Below are 24,004 nucleotides of genomic sequence, written 5' to 3'. Positions count from 1 at the left end.
TGACTAAGCCCTCTGCATCTAGCTTCTCCTTAGCATACACATGTGTCTGTCTGCATGTGTGTGTGTGTGTGTGTGTGTGTGCATATATCTACTATAAACAAGTTTTTATTTCATAATTTCATTATATTTTTTAATTTTTAGTTCTTTCATTATTTTAATCTGGGACTGCCAATTTTTATACACATGTATGGATCAGATGTTTTGTTTGGACCTTGGCTGAACAATCTTGGCAAATGGTCTTGTTTTTCCTAACATGGGTCTCTGACCGCAGGAGAGCTATCATAAGGGTCTGCATTGAGCCGTGCTGGCATGGTGGTCAGAATGCAGTACTGCAAGCTAATTCTGCTGACTGCCAACTGCCAGCAGTCCGGCAGTTCGATTCTCACCAGCTCAAGGTTGTTTCAGCCTTCCATCCTTCTGAGGCCGGTAAAATGAGGACCCGGATTGTTGGAGGAAGATGCTGACTGCGTAAGCCGCTTAGGGAGGGCTGTGAAGCAGTATAAAAATCTAAGCGCTATTGGTATTGCTACATCATCATGGCCCTTCCCAATTCACTGAGAGGGAAACAGTTATGCTGCAGATTGGAAGCCCTTTTGGAAAGCATAAATGGCACCAGCACGTTGCTCAGCTTATTTTAGTAGCATCTCTACAAAGACCAATAAAAAATGGGGAATCCAAGTGATAGACAACTATAAAAATTGCCCCAAAGTTTTGTTTTGTTCTTTCTCTCTACGGAAGGAAAGGTGATTTTAAGTCCCTGGTCAATCTCCAGCCCGAATGGCTTTTTTTTTTTTTGCTTTGCTTTGCTTTGCCGCAACATATCTTAATCTAATGGCTAAAACTGTAATACAAAAGCTGACAAACCTCCAATAGAGATAGATCTTAGACAGCTCTTATGTCGGAGCAGAGGCCGTTAGAGAAAGAAAGGAAGGATGACTTACTTTAGTGAGTAGCAGTTGCTCTGCTCCAGGCTGTAAAGGTCTCCATCTACTTCGGCCGTTCTTAGTGTCTCGACGCATCTCCAGCGTTTGCGACCCCAGGTCATGTTCAGCTGCCAAGAGGAGATTCAATGAAGTCATTGTCACAACCAATTCCCAAAATGTCCCCTTGGTGCCCGGGAAGAAAAAAAGCAAGCTATAGATTGGGAGATGAGGCTATTGCTAAAACAAGGCTGAATTCACAACCACGTACTAAATACCAGTCTCAGGTTCACAAAGCCCAATTAAACCATGGCACGATTTATTTTTAAGTTAAATTTGTTTGCCACCCATCTCGCCTCAGGGTGACAATGGGCAGCTTGCAATATTAATCGGGCAGCTTAGTCGACAGAACTCAGCCAAACCAGGGCTCTTGCTATTTGGAATTATAAACCTCTCAATCCCTTTTTAGCCTAATCTAGCCTGACACACAATCTTAGCCTTCATCTCTCCTTGCAGTCATAAAACAGTGATTTAGAAAGCTGCTGATGCTCAGGTTTAAGTCACGTAATACCCTCCAATGAAACCCAAATATTTAATTTTAATTTCAATTAAACATCTCCTGGATGGAAGCTTGCTTGGGGATCTCTTGGTCCCTCTTTGGCTGAAAGCTGTCAGGTTCTGAAGGAGAATACAGGTAATCCCTTTACTTACAATGGTGCATTAGGGTCCGTTCAGTTACAATGACACTGAAAAAAGTTTATGACCGTTTTTCCTAGTTATGACCTTCGATCGTGTGATCGAAATTCAGAAGCTTGGCAACTGGTTTGCATTTATGATCTTTACTGTGTGCCAGGATCACGTGATCCCCTTCTGGACGAGGGGGGACATGATAGCCGTGTTCCAATATCTCAGGGGTTGCCCCAAAGAAGAGAGGGTCCACCTGTTCTCCCAAGCACCCGAAGGCAGGACAAGAAGCAATGGATGAAAACTAACCAAGGAGAGAAGCAACTTAGAACTAAGGAGGAATTTCCTGACAGCTAGAACAATTAATCAGTGGAACAACCTCCCTCCAGAAGTTGTGAATGCTCCAACACTGGAAGTTTTTAAGAAGAGACTGGACAGCCATTTGTCCGAAATGGTATAGGGTTTCCTGCCTGAGCAGGGGGTTGGACTAGATGACCTTCAAGGTCCCTTCCAACTCTGTTATTCTGTTGTCCTTCCTTCCTTCCTTCCTTCCTTCCTTCCTTCCTTCCTTCCTTCCTCCCTCCCTCCCTCCCTCTCTCCCTCTCTCCCTACTTTCCCTTCCCTTTCATTATTCCTTCCTTCCTCCCTCCCTCCCTCCCTTCACCAACACTGGAGGTTTTTAAGAAGAGACTGGACAGCCATTTGTCTGAAGTGGTATAGGGTTTCCTGCCTGAGTGGGGGGTTGGACTAGATGTCCTCCAACATCCCTTCCAATTATTATTATTATTATTATTATTATTATTATTATTATTATTATTATTATTATTATTATTATTATTATTATTATTATTATTATTATTATTATTTGCTATTGCTATTGCTTATTTGACAAGCAAAGTCAATGGGGAAGCCAGATTCACTTAACAACCAGGCTATTAACTTATCATCCTGCAGTGATTCGCTCAACAACCGTGGCAAGGGAAGTCATAAAATGGGCCCAAACTCACTTAACAAATGTCTCACTTAACAACAGAAAATTGCAGCTCAATTTTGGCCATAAGTTGAGGACTATTTGTAGTGGAGCCCACCAGGGAGGACAGTAGAGCAACAAGGCTATTATGCTCATTGGTGAATCCCAGAACCCATCATCCGCATCTAGCCCAAGGGGACCGGCTCTGCTCATCCATCCAGAGGAAAAGCAGCTGGCTCCAGACTGCAGGAGTTCCGTTCTCAGGCTCACACGGATCGCCCAAGACGGGAGCCCTGGTTTTATTTACTAATTTAATTTATAAGTCAAATGGCAGTTAATGGGCAGCAAATTCAGTGGAACACATAAAACGGATGAATATGTTCAGCTGGAGAGAACTGACGGCCTTGTTAGCTCAAGCAGAAAACAGCTGGATGGAAGAGAAATGGATCCCCACCCAGGCTTTGCTTCCTTTTGTGCCCCCAAACCAGAAAAACGACCCATCTACTAGCAGGACTATTATTATTAAACTCGGTTGCAGAGTCAGCCAGATGTTTAGAATGCATCTGGCATTTGTGTCCACCTACTGAATCCTTCCCAAGGGCCTGGGATAGGCAGATGATGTTGTTTAATAATGTTAGAGGTAGTGTCAAAATTAGCGCAATGATCTTATTATTACTTAACCGATCTTGTTTGTATCTATTCAACCATCCATTCATCTATATCTGTCTATCTCCCTCATCTCATCTCCCTCATCTCCATCTCTCCTCCCTTTCCCTCCCTCTCTCCCTCTCTCTGTCTCTCTCTCACACACACACACCAACACACACACACAAACACACACACACACACACACACACACACAGAGTGTCCTGCTTTCTAAGACAGCACTACACCAAGTTGGCTTTCTACTAACTGGACTCTAAGTTCTGATCATCCTTGAGAAACTGTCCCCATTTCATCATACTTTAAATTTCCATTCCAGAACAAGACGGCTCCAGTGAGGATGAGTAATTGAGTAAGAAGATATTTTTTTAAAAAATTGGGGAAAAGATATTCTGCATGGCTACTCTTATGGGGAACAGATTCTCTGAAGGATGTTCTACTGACATTTTATGAATCATTTTAGACGACCAGTGCTCTGACTCAGTGCAAATTCACCACAAATTGGGGCGGCAACCTTTCTCCCTGGCAGTCAGAGCAGGACTGCAGACACAAAAGAAAAGTACAGGTACTTCCTCCAGTTACAACCACAACAGAGCCCAAAGCTTATGTTGCTAAGTGAAACATTCGTTGAGGGAGACTTGTCCCATTTTACGACCATTACGCCACAGTTGTTAAGGGAATCACTGCAGTTGTGGTGCTAGTAACACAATTGTTAAGTGAATCCTGCTTCTTCCGTTCACTTTGTTTGTCGGAAGGTCTCAAAAGTGGATCACGCAATTCCCCGGGACACTGCAACCTTCATAAATATGAATCAGTTGCCACGCACCTGGACTTTGATCACAGGATTATGGGGACGCTGCTAAGGTGGTAAGTGTGAAAAACGACCATGAGTCACTTTTTTCAGGGCCCTTGTAACTTGGAATGGTCACTAAATGAACTGTTGCAAATCGAGGACTATCTGTTCCAGGTGAATTAGAGGAGAACCACACAAAAATTAACCCCCAAATCCCCTAAACAACCTAAGCCAGGGGTGGGCAACCTTGGCTCTTTTATGACTCGTGGACGTCCACTCCCAGAATTCCTGAGCCAGCCACACTGAGGGGAAAGGGAGAGGTTTTTCAAGCTGAGCCATGTTGGCTCAGGAATTCTGGGACTTGAAGTCCACGAGTCATGAAGGGACCATAGTTCCACCATACTGGCTCAGGAATTCTAGGAGTTGAAGTCCACGAGTCATAAAAGAGCCAACGTTGCCTACCCCTGGCCTAGGCCTTAGGCCGCTTTATGACTTGCGGACTTCAACTCCCAGAATTCCTGAGGCAGCCACGCTGAGGGGAAAGGGAGAGGTTTCCATGCTGAGCCATGCACAACTCTTAGGAAACTCCACACCACAGAACTGTCTACCCACCCCATCCTCTTAAGGCAGGGGTCCTCCAACGTGGCCACTTTAAGACTTGTGGACTTCAACTCCCAGAATTCCCCAGCCAGCTGGCTGGGGAATTCTGGGAATTGAAGTCCACAAGTCTTAAAGTGGCCACGTTGGAGGGCCCCTGCCTTAAGGCAACAGCCGGCTTAGGAGGGTCCATTAAAATGGGACTTACCCCCAGAGCTGACCAAGTGCTTCTGCTTCCATTCCAGCTGATCCAGCCCCATCGGGGTGCTCTTAGAGAGTGGGAGAGAGTGACATCGGTCCAAAAACAGTTTGAACGGAGGAGGAGATACTGGAGACGGGCGGAGAGGGTGAGATCGTGCCTGCGGAAGGGAGAGACGGCAAGTAGTGTCAAGACAAAACGATTGCAAAGTGGTTGGTGTTTCGTTTTTTGTGTTACTTTTAACAGAAAAGGGGGGGGGAAGTGCTCCAAAGGCCAAGATATCTTCATTTCACTCATGTACAACGAGAAAGCACGCAGTGTTAAAATGCAATGTGTAACATCTTCCTCAACAGAGGTGGAATTTGCTCACCTACAAAGATACCACGACCTGTTATGCAGATCAAGTGCTTTTTACTTAAGAAAGGATTGGCCCAAACAAGAAAGTAACGACAATGACCAGGAACAAACATACATTCAACTTTCTTTTCTTTTTATTTTCTTTCTTCCTTCCCTTCCCTTCCTTTCCTTGCCCTTCCTTCCTCTTTCCCTTCCCTTCCCTTCCCTTCCCTCCCCTTCCTTCCTTCCTTCCTTCCTTCCTTCCTTCCTTCCTTCCTTCCTTCCTTCCTTCCTCTATTTTACCTTATTAAGTTCCAGTCTTTAAGTCAATTGTAGGAGGAGAGTCTTTGGCAGCCTCAAATCAGAAGATTTTAGACCAATACATTTTTTTAAAAAAAAAAAGACATACGATTTTGTAGGCTACAGCACGCTTCAGTAAATGCACCAAACCCTACCCCAAACTGGCCCGTCTATGCAAAGGATGAAGTGAACTATAGCTCACAAAAAATAATGCCTTTTAATACATTGTGTTAGTTTGAAAAAATGCTGCCAGTCCTCTCTTGATTTTTGACAACCTTTTCAGCAGGAAGGCAGAAGAAACACAAATATGAATCAAAAAGTCAGTTGCTTCACGATAGTTCACCATTCTAGGCTCCTTTTTTCCACTTATTGAATTTGGAGCTTCTGTCAATGCAACCTTGCTGCGTCCATCTCCAAGGAAGCCAATGAACATCAGTATGGAGATGGTTCTGCTATGTTGAATCTTCTCTCTCCACAATTTCCAAGGCATAACCATGTCTTTAAAACAGGGGTCTTCAAACCTAGCCCTTTTATGACGTGCCTGGCTGAGAAATTCTGGGAGTTGAAGTCCACAAGTCATAAAAGGGCCAAGTTTGAAGACCCCTGCTTTAAAACTTCTCCATCTCTCAGAAACACAACAGGAAATACTGCAAGCTTGATGGTTTTCTAGCAGATGATTCATTAACCAACTAGGTAACATCATCAGTGCTATTGTGCTAATAATCAGTGCTAGCATATCTCTAGGACCAAAAAAGCAAAAAAAGGCAACCCAATTTCTACCAAACGTCAGTGAGGAGCTGTTTCACTAATCCCTCATTTACTTTCGAATGGCTTGATTCCCTAATTCTGCTGAGCTATTGAGCCTGGGAAGTAGAAGAGCTTTTAAGATGAGATTTTGCTGATGGCTTCAGTTGCAACTATACCCTCTTGGGCTATCACCTCCAGCGTCAACTGCTTCGCACTCTGCATCCAGACTTTCTTCTGTCTCTCTCATCAATCCCTCGTCTCTAGGCTCCAAAAGTCACATGGCAACCAGACACTTGCTCCTCTTCAACAACATTTCCCCAAATGGAAAATTGTCAGATTTATCTGCAGCCGATGGCCTTGGGCAACAGCCGCAGTGTCAGCAGAAGCAAATGTGATCAGAAGACTAAGGAGCAATCTTGGGTCACCCCCATCTTCAAGGTCCAGGCTCTAGTGGGTTGACCTTCACTGGGATTACAAAACCCAGCTCAAATTACTCATTTTGAGAAACAGTGAACCGGAATGAGTGGAGCGCGATGCTTCTTTTAATTTTCCATCCCTCCTGCCGCATTGAGACCATGTCACAATCCTTATCCTCAAGCAAATGCAGCATTTTTTTGATGGGTGAGGAGCAGCTTACAGAACATGAAAGAAATGCTATTGCCTGTGGCAACATAATTGGAAATTATTTATTTAGCTATTTCTTTCCTGGGAGGCAAACTTTTTTTTTTACAGGACATGTGAGATTGTAGTATAAGCAGTGTTTTTTTTGTAAAAGAAAAAGGTGCCAGAACTCACACATGTCATACAACCCGCCTTGCCTACCCTACAAGGTTCCATTCAAAAAAAGGTGCCGGAACTCCGTTCTGAGCGTTCTATGAGAAAAAAAGCCCTGAGTATAAGTGTAGTGTGTAGCAAACCATAAAGCCAAGGGGATTGGGCAAGAGGCTCACATGTTCCTTCATTCAGAAGAGACTGGGGTGAGGGTCAAACAAGTCAAAATGGAAACCACAAACCCACGGTCAAAGTCTTTTACACATTTCTGCCATTTTGAAAGAGGGAATACTCAAAACATATTGTTTTACCCTAAAAGAAGCTTAAAGGGTTGTTTTTTTTTCCAGAAAATGATAAAGGTCCCACAACAAAATGAACTTGCTAGAGGAAATAAAGAGATAACAGCAACCAAGCTTTATGAAGAAACTCAATTAAGAGATTTGTCCCTCCACACTATTTCCCAACACGGGGGCAGGGGGGGGGAATCAATCAATCAATCAATCAGCTGCTTTCAATGAATGTCAAGAAAGACACCATCCACTATTAGATTAGAAAGGAAGCAACTAGCCATGGATAAAAAGAGACAGCAAACATCTTACTTTGAGTTTAGTGCAAAAAATGCAAAAGATTTTGTCATCTGTTTTGTTCTCTCTCATGGAGGGGAATGATGTTTAGGTAGAAAGTCATAAACAGTGATCCAACAACTGTTCTATGGACCACAACTGGATGGAACCAGTGGAGGAGCTGGCACCCGGATCTGACAAAAGCTGGGAAGGATGAAAATTGTTGAATAGACTGTGCACGGATACAACAAGATCCAGATACACTTTGATCAAATGGGGCTATCCAGTGGCTTTTACCCTTTGCGATTGTGGTAACATGCAGACAACCACACACATATACACCTGATCTTTGTGTCCTTGATCGGTGTACCCTTGAAGACCTCATGGCAGCGCGACAGAACACAATTAACGTTGCTCCTTTCTGGGCAAGATTTGTTTAACTTGTACACATTTCAATCTTGGTTTTGATATTTTAAATGATACGTCATATAGCATGCCTTATTTTAACCGTGATGCTTCTGACCCAAATAACCAAACAAAGTGTTCTCTGCCCCCAAATGGAAAGATTCTTTAATTCTCACAACGGATAGCCGAATGGAAAAAACTAATGGAGGTAGCAGAGATGGCTAAATGGACTGCCTTCATCAAAGAAAAGGCTAGAGCTAACTTTGTTTCCACTTAGAAAACGCTTTTGAACTTTGTGTTTGAGGTAGGAAAAAAAATGCATATGAAACGTTGACTTTGGATTTTGCTGATTAGAAAGGTTTGTTGCTATAGAAATGGCTAGTATATCCTAGCACGTAAAAGTAAAAAGTTGAGGCTGCAGGGTTATTATCTTATTCCACTGTGCTAAAAAGAGTCAGAAGCCAAGGCTTTTCTTTCTTTTTCCCTTGTTTCCCCTACACCAGGGGTAGGCAACCTTGGCTCTTTTATGGCTCGTGGACTCTAACTCCCAGAATTCCTGAGCCAGCATGGGTCAGCTTGGAAATCTCTCCCTTTCCCCTCAGCCTGGCTGGCTCAGGAATTCTGGGAGTTGAAGTCCACGAGTTGAGCCCGGAACACTGCATCCGTCATAAGTATGAACCAGTAGTCAAGCATTTGTGTGTAAATCACATGACCATGGGGAGGCTGCAACAGTCATAAGTGTGGGAAATGGCCATAAGTCACTTTTTTCAGGTTCACAAATGAACTGTTGTAAGTCAAGGACTACCTGTACATGGAGAAGCTGTTGGGCCTAAGCCAGGGCTAGGCAACCTTGGCTCTATTATGAGCTGTCGACTTCAACTCCCAGAATTCCTGAGCCAGCATGGCTCAGCTTGGAAACCTCTCCCTTTTCACTCAGTGTGGCTGGCTCAGGAATTCTGGGAGTTGAAGTCCACGAGTCGTAAAGCGGCCCAGGCCTAGACCAGGGCTAGGTAACCTTGGCTCTTTTATGACTCGTGGACTCCAACTCCCAGAATTCCTGAGCCAGCATGGGTCAGCTTGGAAATCTCTCCCTTTCCCCTCAGCATGGCTGGCTCAGGAATTCTGGGAGTTGAAGTCCACGAGTCATAAAAGAGCCAAGGTGGCCTACCCCTGCCCTACACCGTTTCCCTATTTGTTGGAGGCAAACCGATGACATTGTAAACCGCTCAGAGACTGCTGTGAAGTGATATATAAGTATAAGCCAGGGGTTCCCAGCTGGGGGTGCGAGACGATATTGCAGGGGGTGCAAAAACTTGGGTTTTCAAAATTATAATGTATATGCGTAATTCGTTGCCATTATTTTGAAGTTTTGTAAGGGGTGCGAGAATATATCAGAAGCGTTCTAGGGGTGCGGGGTATAGAAAACATTTGGAGCTGCTGCTATAAGCACTATCGCTGTTGCTATTTTCCCACTATTTTTATTTTTCTTTGCACCCTGGGACCTCGCTACTCAACCGCTTCAAAACTTGTCGAATTTGCTACTCGACGCATTTTGACGTGTAAATGTTGTCCCGGTACTCAGCTTTGTTTGGTACTCGACGTGCTGCAAAAGGAAGTGGGGGACAGCCACACAGGGCGGACAGGAAGTTGGCCATGCTGGGAAAGTCACTGACATAGGAAATGGGATAGACAGGAAGTCCTTCCCAGCGGAAACAAAGGGTCATGTGGCAAGTCCTGTGGTTTGTTTAGCACGTGTCGTTTTTAGTAATTGTTGCACCTCCCAGAAACAATTACAGGTAGTCCTTGACTTACGACCACAACGGAGCCCAAAATTTCTGTTGCTAAGTAAGACATTTGCTAAGTGAATTTTACCCTGTTTTATGACTTTTCTTGCCACAGTTGCAGTGTGAATCATATTGTGTTTCTTCAGTTAGTAACAGGATTGTTAACTGAATCTGCCTTCCCCGTGGACTTTGTTTGTCAGTTCGACAAAGGGGACCAGGTGACTCTGAGATACTGCGACCGTCATAAATACGAGTCAGTTGCCAAGCGTTTGAGTTTTAATCATATGATCATGGGAATGCTGCAGTGGTCATAAGTGTGAAAAGTGGTCATAATTCCTTTTTCCAGTTCGGTTGTAACTTTGAACGGACACTAATAAGAATGATAAAATTGGAAGGGACCTTGGAGGTCATCTAAATTAAACTAAATGAACTGTTGTAAGGCGAGGATTACCTGTATGATGAGTATCGATATACCACTACATTTTATATTATGATACACTAATAAAACAAGTGGACAAAAAAAAGAGTGACCCAACAATTGTAACTTGTAAGTACTACCCTCCTGGTCATTCTAACTCCTTTTTCCCCATCATGTGATGTGATCTTCATCTCCTAAACTCAGAGGAGGCAATCCTGCACTTCCGGTCATGATTCTGTGGAGAAGCAACAATTCAGGTAGTCCTCAACCTATGGCCAGTCACTTAACAGCCATTCCAGGTTACGACAGACCTGAAAAAGGAGGCTTGCAACCAGTGGTGGGATTCAGCCAATTCGCACCACTTCAGCAGAACTGGTAGCTAATTTTTTGTTGCCCAGGCCCAGAATGGACTTCCAGAAGTGGCATCCACACAGAGAACCGGTTGTTCCCATATTTGAATCCCACCACTGCTTGCAACCCAAATTTGTGGTTCCCATTGCTCAGGCACCCTCTGCAATCACACGACTGAATTCCAGATGCTTGGCAACACAGCCTCATTTGCGGCTGTTTGTAGTATCCCAGAATCACGTGAAAACGTTTTTCAGAAAATTTGAATTTCTGCTTTTCAGCAAAGCTGCATCTATAGCAAACCAGTGGTTGGCTTAATGACGGCAGCATTTGCTTTAAGCAGTCACTTAACAACCTTCAGGGGGGGAAAAAACTTGCAAAATCAGCTCAGTCGTATGACCGACCCATTTCACAACCATCACAGCATGCAACCATAATGGACAGCCTCCATTATAGTCGTATAACGAGGACCACTTGTATGTTGGACCAATATGGTTACTCGGGATCTTGTTCGTGGAACTGGCTCCAAGGATTCAATTTAGAACTGAACTGGCCTTTGGCGACATTGCCAAGGAACTGAGTAGCAGGAAATGACATGGGCAAGGAAATGAGTAGGATGGGCCAGTAGTGGGATTCAAATATGTGAACAACTAGTTCTCTGTGTGGATGCCACTTCCGGAAGTCCATTCTGGGCCTGGGCAACCAGAAATTAGCTACCGGTTCTGCCAAAGTGGTGCGAACTGGCTGAATCCCACCACTGGGATGGGCACACCTTAACGTTGTGTGGAGGGTTCCTAAAAAGTGGGCTTCCAGCCTGTCATCCAGACATCCCAAAAGAGCAACACTGCGTAGAAGAGAGTGGTTCGCTAGAGATAGACCCTAGCACAGAATTTCCTTTCAACATATCGCTGGGTTGGAAAGAACTGTGGGAGGGATTTTGGAGTCCCAGTGAACAATCACTTAAACGTGAGCTAAGAGTGTGCGGAGGCAGCCAAAAAAGCCAATGCAATCCTAGGCTGCATTAGCAGAGGGAAAGAATCAGATCACGTGAAGTTCTAATACCACTTTACGAAGCCTTAGTCAGACCACACCTGGAATACTGCATCCAGTTTTGGTCACCACTGTATAAAAAAGATGCTGAGGCTCTGGAAAGAGTGCAGAGAAGAGCAACAAAGATGATTAGGGGGCTGGAGGATAAAACGTATGAAAACAGTTAAAGGAATTGGGCATGTCTGGTCTAGTCTAATGAAAAGAAGGACTAGGGGAGACATGATAGCAGCGTTCCAATATCCAAGGGTCTCCTATAAAGACAAGGGGGTCAAAGCACCAAAAGGCAAGGTGAGAAATAACGGATGGAAACTAACCCAGAAGACAAGCAACCTAGAATGAAGGAGAAATCTCCTAACGGTGACAGCAATCCACCAATGGAACAGATTACCTTCAGAAGTTGTGGGCGCTCCATCACTCGAGGCTGTTAAGAAGAGAATGGACAACCATTTGTATGATATGGTATATGGTGACCTGCTCAAGGAGGGGTTGGACTAGAAGACCTCCAAGGTCCCTTCCAACTCTATTATTCTATGTTCTATAAAGAAAAACGAGGGGACGAGTCTCCTTTGATCCTAGAAGCTGGAAACATTTTTTTCTTCTCCCAAAAGTCCAGCACATCACTCGGAGGAATTAGCCAGCTTTTATTTATCTATCTGCCATAGAGCCTATTTACGAGACATTACAGCAGCCTTGAGAATGTGTTAACTTTTCACCAGCAAAATAGTGTGCATAGAACACACAAACTAGGCAAACTATTTCTTCACTGCCAGAAATCCTAGATTGAACTTAAGACTTTTGATTCTTTGTGTGGCGAGCCGAGTCCCCGTTCACCTCTTCAGAGTACTACAGAGAATTGAATAAGGCAATCAACGGTGTGGCTGACTAATGGAAGGCAGCATTACATAAAATTGCTTTGTATCCAGCTCTCTTACATAATCGTACAGACATAGGCCAGACATGGCCTCCAGCTATTAACAGGGCTGACTGAAGTGTAGCGGTTGGATGGATTCAATCCCTGAGATAAATCGGGGCTTAACGAAAATAATCCAAATGTGGGATTCGTCGACCATGGCTAAAGCAATCGTAACGGAGCACCTTGTGTGAAAATTTCCCCAGTTTGAACCTAACCATGGAAAAACACGTTTCTTTTGTCATATTCCCATTACGTTGCCTTCATCTCATCTCCAGAGCAACAGTGGGACAGACTTCGGTCTCCTCAATCATTCCAGTATTAAAGTCACTTTTTGCCTCATATCTGATGCTGTCAAAGACAATTTCAAAGTGGAGAAATCTTGTGTTAGGTTTGGCTGTTGGGGGAAGTCAGGGACTGCAAGAACCAAGGAAGGACAATGACCAACCATGACATTTCATGTTACTATGCTTCCTTCTAACTCATTGTTTCCCAGCTTTAGTGACTTGAAGATGAGTGGATGGGGTATTCTGGGAGTTGAAGTCCACACATCTTCCAGTTGGGCAAACTCAGTTCTAACTTAAGGATGAGTGAAGACCACTTAGCCAAGGGGTGAAACAAGGATGACCAATTTCAAAAATAAATTCCACATATTATGGACCAGGACTTCATTGCCGGACCAGGACCATCATCACCACCACCAAAATAGGGAAGTTCAAATATCAATGTATGGAGATTTTCAATCCTCCAGGTCATGGTTGTCCCAAAGGTGATTTTCCAAAAAGGCAACTGGATTTTCTTGTTTTTTTCCTTGAAAACATTCTGAAAAAACTTATTGGATGAGAAGTGAAACGTTTTCAAGGAAAAAAGTAAGAAAGTCCAGTTGCCTTTTGAAGAAGCCCCTTTGGGAAAACTGTGACCTGGAGGATTGAGAATCACCATAGACAGTTGTTAAGTAGTCATTAAGTTGAGTTCTATGGAGATTCTCAGTCATCCAGGTCACGGGTGCCCCAAATGTTCTTTTCCAGAAAGTGCGGACTTTCCTGGGGTTTTTTCCTTGAAAACATTTTGCTTCTCATCCAAGAAGCTTCTTGAATGGGAAGCAAAATGTTTTCAAGGAAAAAAAACCCAAGAAAGCCCACTTGCCTTCTGGAATGGAATGGAATGGAATGGAATGGAATGGAATGGAATGGAATGGAATGGAATGGAATAGAATAGAATAGAGTAGAATAGAATAGAATAGAATAGAATAGAATAGAATAGAATAGAATAGAATAGAATAGAATAGAATAGAATAGAATAGAATAGAATAGAATAGAATAGAATAGAATAGAATAGAATAGAATAGAATAGAATAGAACTAGAGCAGAATAGAATAGAATAGAATAGAATAGAATAGAACAGAACAGAACAGAACAGAACAGAACAGAACAGAATAGAATAGAATAGAATAGAACAGAATAGTAGAATAGAATAGAACAGAACAGAACAGAACAGAACAGAACAGAATAGAATAGAATAGAATAGAATAGAATAGAATAGAATAATAGAATAATAGAATAGAATAACAATTGGAAGGGACCTTGGAGGTCTTCTAGTCCAACCCACCGCTCAGGTAGGAAACCCTATACCATTTGAGATGAATGGTTGTCCAGTCTCTTCTTAAAAACTTCTAGTGTTGGAGCATTAACAACTCCTGGAGGCAGGTTGTTCCACTGATTAATTGTTCTAACTGTCAGGAAATTTCTCCTTAGTTCTAGGTTGCTTCTCTCCTTGGTTAGTTTCCATCTGTTGCTTCTTGTCCTGCCTTCAGGTGCTTTGGAGAATAGCTTGACTCCCTTTTCTTTGGGGCAGCCCCTGAGATATTGGAAGACTGCCATCATGTCCCCCCTAGTCCTTCTCTTCATTAAACTAGACATACCCAATTCCAGCAACCGTTCCTTATATGTTTTAGCCTCTAGTCCCCTAATCATCTTTGTTGCTTGTCTCTGCACTTTCTAGAGTCTCAATGTCTTTTTTACATCGTGGTGACCAAAACTGGATGCAGTATTCCAGATGTGGTCTTACCAAGGTATTGAAAAGTGGTATTAACACTTCATGTGATCTTGATTCTATCCCTCTGTTAATGCAGCCTAGCATGGTGTTGGCTTTTTTGGCAACTGCACCACACGGCTGGCTCATATTCCACTAGGACTCTGAGATCCCTCTCACAGTTGCTACTATTGAGCAAGGTAGCACCAATATACTACACCTTGCCTAAATATAGAACCTTACTTTTTTAGAAAAGCACCTTTGGGTCAAATGTCAACAACAGAGACTAAAATAAAGAAGAGACTGTCCCTGCAGGACCTTTTTGCCATTAAAACTCTTCTCTCATTTAGGTCAGCAAGGGTTAAATTTCTTTGGGCTGAAAACTAGGGGCAGCCTCTTAATACACCAAAAAGAAGTGGGGGGGGGGAGAATCTGCTTCTTCAACTCCTAAAAAAATCCACATTTAACAGTCAACCTGCAGAGGGCACTTCAAGACCACGGTGAAAGATGTTCAGCAACTGGTAGACCACTTGTTGCTATTATGGGATGCAGGAAAAAAGCAAAGCCAGAAAAATCTCCGCATTGCTGAACATAAACAACAGTGGTAGGTTTTCATTTTTTTTTAAAAAAAGGTCCATTATTAACAATGGGAGGACTACAATACCGTCTGCTAGTGCAGACAAGAATTTTAGCGCTTCACTTATGCTGGCTGGCCGGCAGCTGTGCCTGAAGATGGTTTCTTGAGCTATTTTTTCCAAGCCTTCTTGAAAAAAAAATCTGGAATATATATTTACTTTTAAAGAGTTTCAGACAAAAAGCACAGTGTAAAGTCAAATTGACTACAGGGGGTCCTTGACTTAACTACCGTTCATTTAGTAACCGTTCAAAGTTAAAACGGCACTGAAAAAGTGGCTTATGACCGTTTTTCACACTTACAACCATCTGCGGATTCCCCCCCCCCCATGGTCACGGGATCAAAACTCAGACGCTTGGCAACTGACTCATGTTTACGACGGTTGCAGTCTCCAGGGGTCGTCTGATTCCCTTTTGCGAACTTCTGACAAGCAAAGTCAATGGGGAAGCAAGATTCACTTAATAACCGCTGTGATTTGCCTAACAACTGTGGCAAGGTAGGTCGTAAAATGGGGCAAAATTCACTTAACAATTGCCTCGCTTAGCAACAACAGAAATTTTGGTCATAAGTTGAGGACTACCTGCATTAGAGGGACGCGGTGGCTCAGTGGGTTAGGACGCTGAGCTTGTCGATCAGAAGGTCGGCAGTTTGGAGGGTCGAATCCCGAGTGCCGCGTAACAGAGTGAGCGCCTGTTACTCGTCCCAGCTTCTGCCAACCTAGCAGTTCGAAAGCACGTAAAAATGCAAGTAGAAAAATAGGGACCACTCCGGTGGGAAGGTAACAGCGTTCCGTGCGCCTTTGGCGTCTAGTCATGCCGGCCACATGACCACGGAGACGTCCACAGACAAGCGCTGGCTCTTCAGCTTTGAAACGGAGATGAGCACCGGCCCCTAGAGCCAGAAACGACTAGCACGCGTGTGCAGGGGAATCTTTACCTTTACCTTTTTACCTGCATTAGATAACCTATGCAGCGCAGAAAGAAACCTGCCATAAATACTAGAACCAGGACATTAAGCGGGGGGAAAATCGTTAAAAGATATAAATCTGTGAGTTTGAAGAAACCAGTTCAAGAAATACACCGGTGGGTTTCTCTCTCCATTATCACTGCTTTATATCAAACCCACCAGACCAGCTGCTGCTTCACCTTAGCAACTTTACCTTGCCGGCTGAGGAATTCTGAGAGTTGAAGTCCAGATGCCCTGAAGTTGCCACAGCTGTGAAACCCTGCACTGCAAGTAGTCCTCGACTTACGACAACAACTGGGGCCAGAATTTCCACTGCTAAGCAGAGCAGTTAAGTCAGACGTGCCCAATGTTATGACCATTTTTGCAATGGCTGTTAAGTGAATCGCTCAGTTCAGTGAACCATGCAGCTGTTAGGCAAATCTGGCTTCCTCCATTGACTTTGCCTCTCAGAAAGCGGTTGGGAAGATCGCCAACGGCAATCATGTGACCCTGGGACACTGCAACCATTGTAAATACATGCCAGTTGCCAATCACCTGGATTTTGATCACGTGACCGTGGGGGATGCTGCGATGGTTGTTAGCTCCAAAGCACCAGAGCGCAAGACAAGCAACAATGGTTGGAAACTGATCAAAGAGAGAAGCAACCTGGAATCAAGGAGAAACTTCCTAACAGTGAGGACAATTAACCAGTGGAACGGCTTGCCTCCAGAAATTGTGGGTGCTCCATCACTGGAGGTTTTTAAGAAGAGACTGGACAGTCACTTATTTGAAATGGTACAGGTTCTCCTGCTTGAGCGTGGGGCTGGACTAGAAGACCTCCAAGATCCCTTCCAGCTCTATTCTATTCTATTCTATTCTATTCTATTCTATTCTATTCTATTCTATTCTATTCTATTCTATTCTATTCTATTCCATTCCATTCCATATAAAGATTCTATTCTATTCTATTCTATTCCATTCCATTCCATTCCATTCCATTCCATTCCATTCCATTCTATTCTATTCCATTCCATTCCATTCCAATATCCTTTCCTTTCCTTTCCTTTCCTTTCCTATTCTATTCTATTCTATTCTATTCTATTCTATTCTATTCTATTCTATTCTATTCTATTCTATTCTATTCTATTCTATTCTAAATATCCATTCCATTCCATTCTATTCTATTCTAAATATCCATTCCATTTCATTCCATTCTAATATCTATTCCATTCCATTCCGTTCCGTTCCATTCCGTTCCGTTCCGTTCCATTCCATTCCATTCCATTCCATTCCATTCTATTCTATTCTATTCTATTCTATTCTAAGAAAGATCCAATCTAGAACTAAGAAGACATGTCCTAGAACAATTCATCCATGTAACAGCTTCCCTTCAGAAGTTATGGGTGCTCCATCACTGGAAATTTTTAAGAAGAGATTAGACAGTCACTTGTCTGAGTTGGTATAGGTTGTCCTGCTTGAGCCAGGGGCTGGACTGGAAGACCTCCAAGGTCCCTTCCATCTCTATTCTATTCAAAGTCCCTTTTCCAGTGCTGTTGTAACTTCGCTCACTAAACAAATGGCTGTAAATTGAGGGCTGCCTCTAGAGCTTCACTGAACAGTTAGTAGTTAGAACTGGTCATCAGACCAAACAGGACCTTACCTTTCCATTGTTTAACTCATTGAGGGAGACAATTGTACATAAGCTCATCTGGATAGGGTAATAAACATTCCCACACTTAAAAGGTTCAGATTCTTGGGATTTCCATGGCTGTCGTAGCAGAAAGGTGCTCCCATTCGCTCTGAGAGAAGAACGTTCTGGATCTAGGACCTGCTGACTATGGCATGAGCAGGCTAACGGGGTATGAACATCCTCCAAAATACTTCCTAAACTACGAGTTTCTGCAGAGGGACCTGCTGAAACACCAACACTTGGCAGAGTCCGTGCACGCCCCGGATTATGTCCTTGCACGTTGGCAAAGTGATGGTCTTCTCCTAGAGCCCTCTTGAGCATCTGGTTATCTTTTAATCCCTCCCCCAAATCTGGAGCATCTGCCACACTTGTGAGGGCATTAAAATCCTCAGCAGAAGTGCACACCACTTTGATATCCATTTCACTGTCACACCATTCCTCACAGTTCAAAGAAGAATCCTTTTCCAGGCCTGCAATGTCCATCTCGGCCTTCGTCAGATCTTGAGACTTTAATTCCTCTGTATCCAAGCTCTGGGAATCTGCTGAAACTGCAATGGAGTACCGGGTAGTCTCCTGCTCCCAAAGAGGCAAAATCCAGGGATCTCGTGGAGCAGAACCTGGATCCTCCTCACTTAATTTGTTAGGAGGAGACTTCTGTGTCTGTAGCAGTTCCGTATCTAAGCCACGTCCATTGAAAACCAGACAATTACTTGGACATTCTGAGTGGGGAATACTTTTCCTAGGAGGTGAACAAGGTCTTTCATTTCTAGGGTCCTGCAAGACTTTGTGAGACATCTCAGCATTGGTATCTCCTTGGGCTGGAGCTTGACCAGCTGAGGTTTGGGAACTAGGGCAATCCCATATCTCAGAATCGGGTGACAGTCCAGTTAATGAGAAACTATTAACATTATCGTTGACAATGATCAAAGGCTGCCTTAGATGAGATTGCTCCAGCCTTTGCCGTGCACATTTGGAGATTTGCTGTGGTTCTTCCTGAGAAAATGTCTTGGAAGATGCCCGCCATTTCCTAGCCGCCCCAGCCACGCTGTTAAAAAACCTAAGGACACCACCAAAATGACTTCCCTTCCCTCCATGGCCAGGCTTTTTTGGCTGGCCAACGTTGCCTTTGCATCCTGCCGCAAAAGCAAGATAAGAAGGAGGACTTTCCATTGCGTTTTTCCAACTCTGAAGACCAGGTTCTGCAGTAGGGTTCTCCAACTTGGAACAGTCCTTGCCTGTCAATGAAACCCCTTTTAGATATCCCCAGACCTCAGAACTTCTTCCTTTCTTATTCTCAGGAGCTACCGGAGCATCTCTTGTTTGAGAATGTCCTTCAGCATCTCTAGACTCTGGAGTTTTCTCAAACTCGAGGGCCACATTTTTCTGAGCCAACATATTGTAACAATAATCATCAGCATTGCTACTACTGACTCCCAGCTCCACCCCCCTGTGCCATTTGCTCTCACTGGGTTCAATATCCAGCATGCAGCTATTCAGTTCAATATCCTCAAATGAAGAATCCAAGTCCTCGATGAAGCCGGCATAGGAGTGACGGTAAGGCCGTTGGCCGTCACTGAGCTTCCTAATCCGATGGAGTGCTTTTTGTTCAAGATCTTCTTGAGTTTCTACTGAGATTATGATGGCCTTTGCTTTGGATGTATTTCTGGATAGACCAGAAGATCGTAGCTTCTTGTAGGATCTCACCCTTTCCATGAAAGACATCTTACGATTCTGCTCCATGATCTCCACGTGATCTCCAAGGAATATCATGGATTGGGGGCGTTTGGGATTCATGGAGGGTCCTTTCTTGCGGCCAACAAAATTCCAAATCCAACTGCCCCTGGCCTTCTTCTTACTCTTGCCCATATCCTCTTGGCCAGGGTCACCGATGGCGCCTGGATTGGGATACTTCTGTTTGGTGCATGTTTCCTTTGGGTTGGCTTGAAAAGTCTTGGTTCCATATCCGTTTGGAACTGGGGTAGAGCAATCATGTTGGCAATGGTCAATAAGTTCCATACTTCTGATGGTAACACCCAAGTCCTAATGTCAGGCCTCCATTGTCACAAAAGGTGCCTCTTTTGCAGAATCTGAGAAGGAAACAGAAAACAATCCAGTTGAGTTTTTTAACCTCGAAATGTAACATATATATAAAAAAACAACAGTTCCATGTCCAAAAATAAAGTCCAACAGCTGACTCCTGACTTCACCAACAGCCAATTAGATTCGTGAACCAAAATTCATGAGATCCTGAGCAAACACATCACCACCATTACTTCCTCCCTGAATTAGTATTTCTAGAAACTGCCTTAAGGAATCAGGGTGTACTTCCATCCATCTAAACACGCGGAATTCGATGGACAGAAAAAGGAACCAGCATTGACCAGTCTGATGCATCTTATATCAGGCAGAGAAAGTCATGATTTTTGATATCACTGTATTACACTAAGGGCTACACTTTTCTTTAGCAAATAGCCGCTGCTGAATCTAAAGCTCAGAGTTCTCGTTTCCGGCAGAGTTCTCATGATCTGGCTCAAATTACCATAATCTTTGGATATATTATGCAAAGACTAAGTTCTCTGGAGAAGGCTCTAAGGCTAGGAAAGTTGGAATGAAAAAAGGACAACCAACAGCAAGTTGGAAGGACTCGTTACAGCTGGACAAGAAGCACCACTGGAAGATCTGAAGAACCAGACTGATTACAAGGGACAGTTGTTATGGAGAAAATCCATCTGTAGGATTACTAAGAATTGGCACCGATTTAATGGTACTCATAATCAATCAATCAATCAATCAATCAATCATATGGAGGAAGAAGAAATAAATACCTTCTGCTACTTCCAAGCTCTGAAATAGTTGGCTAACTAACAGCTCTATTTCCTTCATTTGGGGGGCACTGTCTTGTCCCTTCAGCCTTAAACTACTCAATGTGTGCCAGACTAGCTGAGCTGGTCTTGGAAGTTTCATCCCCTAATTTGTCCGAAGCTACTGTGCTCCTATAGGGACGCGGTGGCTCAGTGGGTTAGGATGCTGAGCTTGTCGATCAGAAGGTCGGCAGTTTGGCGGGTCGAATCCCGAGTGCCGCGTAACAGAGTGAGCGCCTGTTACTCGTCCCAGCTTCTGCCAACCTAGCAGTTCGAAAGCACGTAAAAATGCAAGTAGAAAAATAGGGACCACTACGGTGGGAAGGTAACAGCGTTCCGTGCGCCTTTGGCGTCTAGTCATGCCGGCCACATGACCACGGAGACGTCCTCGGACAAGCGCTGGCTCTTCGGCTTTGAAACGGAGATGAGCACCGGCCCCTAGAGTCGGAAACGACTAGCACGCGCGTGCGGGGGAACCTTTACCTTTACCTTTACTGTGCTCCTATATATTATTTTAAATCAGGGTATCTTACTGGGCAAAAGCTGAGAACAGTATACTTTTACCTCAAGGTTAATCACTGATCCAAATCAAAAGGTGATAGAACAAAACAGAATATGGATAAAAATGACACAGAGATGCATAAAAAAATCAAATAATAATAATAATCAAGAATGCAATATTTCACGGCCTGTTTTCACACAGCAACACAGACTTCAGCCACAGTACTCATAATACACAACTGAGCCCAAAATTTCTGTTATTAAGTGAAATATTTGTTAAGTGCATTTTGCCCCATTTTACGACCTTTCTTGCCACAGTTGTTAAGTGAATCACTCCAGTTAATAAGTTAGGAACACGGCAGTTAGGTGAATCTGGCTTCCCCCATTGCCTTTGCTTGTCAGAAGGTCTCAAAAAACTGATCGCATGACTTTGGGACACAGCAACGGTCATAAATATGAGCCAGCTGCCAAGCATCTCAGTTTTGGCCACGTGATCATGGAGATGATGTAAGGGTCGCAACTGTGAAAAATGGTTGTAAGTCACATTTTTCAGTGACGTTGTAACTTTGAACGGTCACTTAATGAACTGTTGTAAGTCAAGGACTGCCTGTACTAGTATTCAAATTGAAGAGTAGAAGCTTTGTATGATGAGCAGTCTGTTTGTCTTGTTACAGAAGACCTAACTTCTGGAGCTGTAAGCCAACTAAAGTTATTGATTGAGATGGGTGGCTATAGAAATTGAATGAATGAATAAATGAATAATTAAATCATTGTCTCCTGATGATTGGCCCCAAATCAACAAGCTAGCTTTTGTGCTGAAGGCAGGACTCACCGTCTAATGAATTAATTAAATCTGCATGCCTGTACAGATGTTGCAAAAGCTCAGTACATGGGTAAAGGTTTGTGGTTAATGGTAGTGGTACCACATTAGTGAGGCAAACACTTTGAATACTACACTTCTGGTCATTGTGATACAAATCAAAAATGCTGAGACTCTAGAAAGAGTGGATAGAAGAGCAATAAAGATGATTAGGGGTCTGGAGGCCAAAACATACGATGGACAATTTTGGGAACTAGATATGTCTCCTCTAATGAAGAGAAGGACTAGGGGTGATATGATAGCAGTTTTCCGGAACTTGAGGGACTGTCACAGAGAAGAAGAGATTGTCTTATTCTCCAAAGCATCAAGGACAAGAAAGAATGGGTGGAACATTATTAAACAGAGATCCAATCTAGAAGTAAGGACTAATTTTCTTGCCTAAGGTGGGACTAGAACTGACCGTCTCCTGGTGATTGGCCCAAAGTCACCCAGCCGGCTTTGAAGTAGAACTAGAACTCATTGTCTCCTGATGATTGGCCCCAAATCAACAAGCTAGCTTCTGTGCTGAAGGCAAGACTAGAACTCACAATCTGCTGGTGATTGGTCCCACGTCCCCCAGCTGGCTTTCATGGCTAAGGCAGAATTATAATTCAGAATCTCCTGATCGTTGGTCCAAAATCTCCCAGTGGGGTTTCATGCCTAAGGCAGGACTAGAACTCGCTGTCTCCTGGTGATTGACCCAAAGTCACCCAGTCAGCTTTCATGCCTAAAGCAAGACTAGAACTCACCGTTTCCTGGTGATTGGCCCAAAGTCACCCAGCTGCCTTTCACGCCTACGGCAGGACTAGAATTCACCATGTCTTGGTTTCTAGCCGGGTGCCTTAATCACTTTCCCCCACTACACCACGCTGATTCTTTGTTAAGTGGCCTTCAAGAGAACTTCTAGGTTGAAGGACTAGAATTCGGGTCGCCCCACTGTTAATCCCACGGCTTCCCCACTGCACACCACACTGGACCTCTCTTATCTTTGGAGTAGCAACTGGTGAAGCTTCTACCCCTCATTATTTATCTGGCCCCCTTGAACTGATAAAGCTCTACTCTGAAAAAGATCTTCCTGAAGCCGCATGGCCCAAACATCTGCTTCCTCCTTTTTTATTTTTCTAATTTTTGGTGACAATGTAGAGCAGTGGAAATGCGGCTTGGGGACTGGGGGGGTTGGGGGGGAATGCTTTCTTTTCTTTTCTCTCAAGGGGAAGTTTGAGGCTCTCCGTTTAAAGAATGTCTGGGTTTCTCTCAAAGGTTGCCAGTTGTTTGTTCCTCCTTCCTCCCCTCCCTCTCGCCTTCCTGACGGGGGAACGGATATGAAGGCATTGAAACTCAGGCAGAATTTCCTTGACTGACTTGGGGGCCGTTGGGAAAACATGCTTTTTTTTCCCCTGGTTCGGTCTTGAGCTTTTACTCCCTCTGCAAAACAATGGTCCAGATGGCCTGCCTGTCCTTTTCCTGCTCCGCAGCAGAAGACACAGATGGGAGCAGTTGTTTCAAGGAATCCCACTTCATGTTCTCCGAGTCCTGGAAGACAATGAGTGTGTCATGCAGTGTGGTCAGCTAAATCTGGGGTTAGCTATGGGCAAGATCCCCAGCGCTAGGGCAGGTGGTAATGGGAAGCTGCAGCCGACGAGGTTGAAGCGTCAACCCTTCCCGTGAGTTGATGCTTCAACCATCTTTGCAGTGGCTGATGGCTCATATTTTCTTGGGGTTTCCCCCCTACCACCACCAGTTTGTTCAAAAGAGCCAGTTTAGTGGTCAAGGCACCAGCCTAAAAGGCAAGAGACTGTGAGTTTAGTCCCACCTTAGACATCCAGAGCTTTTTTGTTGTTGTTGTTAGTTGCGAAGTCGTGTCCGACCCATGGCGTGAGATTCGCTTGAATCTCACAATTTACACGATTTCGTGATGGGCAAAGTCGACCACAACAAGCATCTCAGCTATTAAGGCAGCTTGAAAGAGTTATTGCAGGCAACGGCAGAGGCTGGGAGGTGGCCATTCTACGTGATGCATCCCAC

General features: G+C 43.9%; 1 protein-coding gene across 1 annotated transcript in view; it reads right to left on the bottom strand.

The window, feature by feature from the left end:
• ARHGEF9 (Cdc42 guanine nucleotide exchange factor 9) overlaps positions 1–24,004 on the bottom strand; it is a 267,659-nt gene that overhangs the window by 186,835 nt on the left and 56,820 nt on the right. Inside the window, exons 2-3 of the mRNA XM_081336695.1 lie at positions 4,836–4,986; positions 942–1,051 (exon numbers count right to left, since the gene is read on the bottom strand). Coding sequence (XP_081192821.1) covers positions 942–1,051; positions 4,836–4,986 — 261 coding nt within the window. The remainder of the gene's footprint in view (positions 1–941; positions 1,052–4,835; positions 4,987–24,004) is intronic.

This window comes from Vipera berus (genome assembly GCF_964194415.1).
Source record: "Vipera berus genome assembly, chromosome: 11".
NCBI lineage: Eukaryota > Metazoa > Chordata > Lepidosauria > Squamata > Viperidae > Vipera > Vipera berus.
The sequence above is the reverse complement of the archived record's forward strand: the minus strand, read 5'-3'. Positions and strand labels throughout refer to the sequence as shown.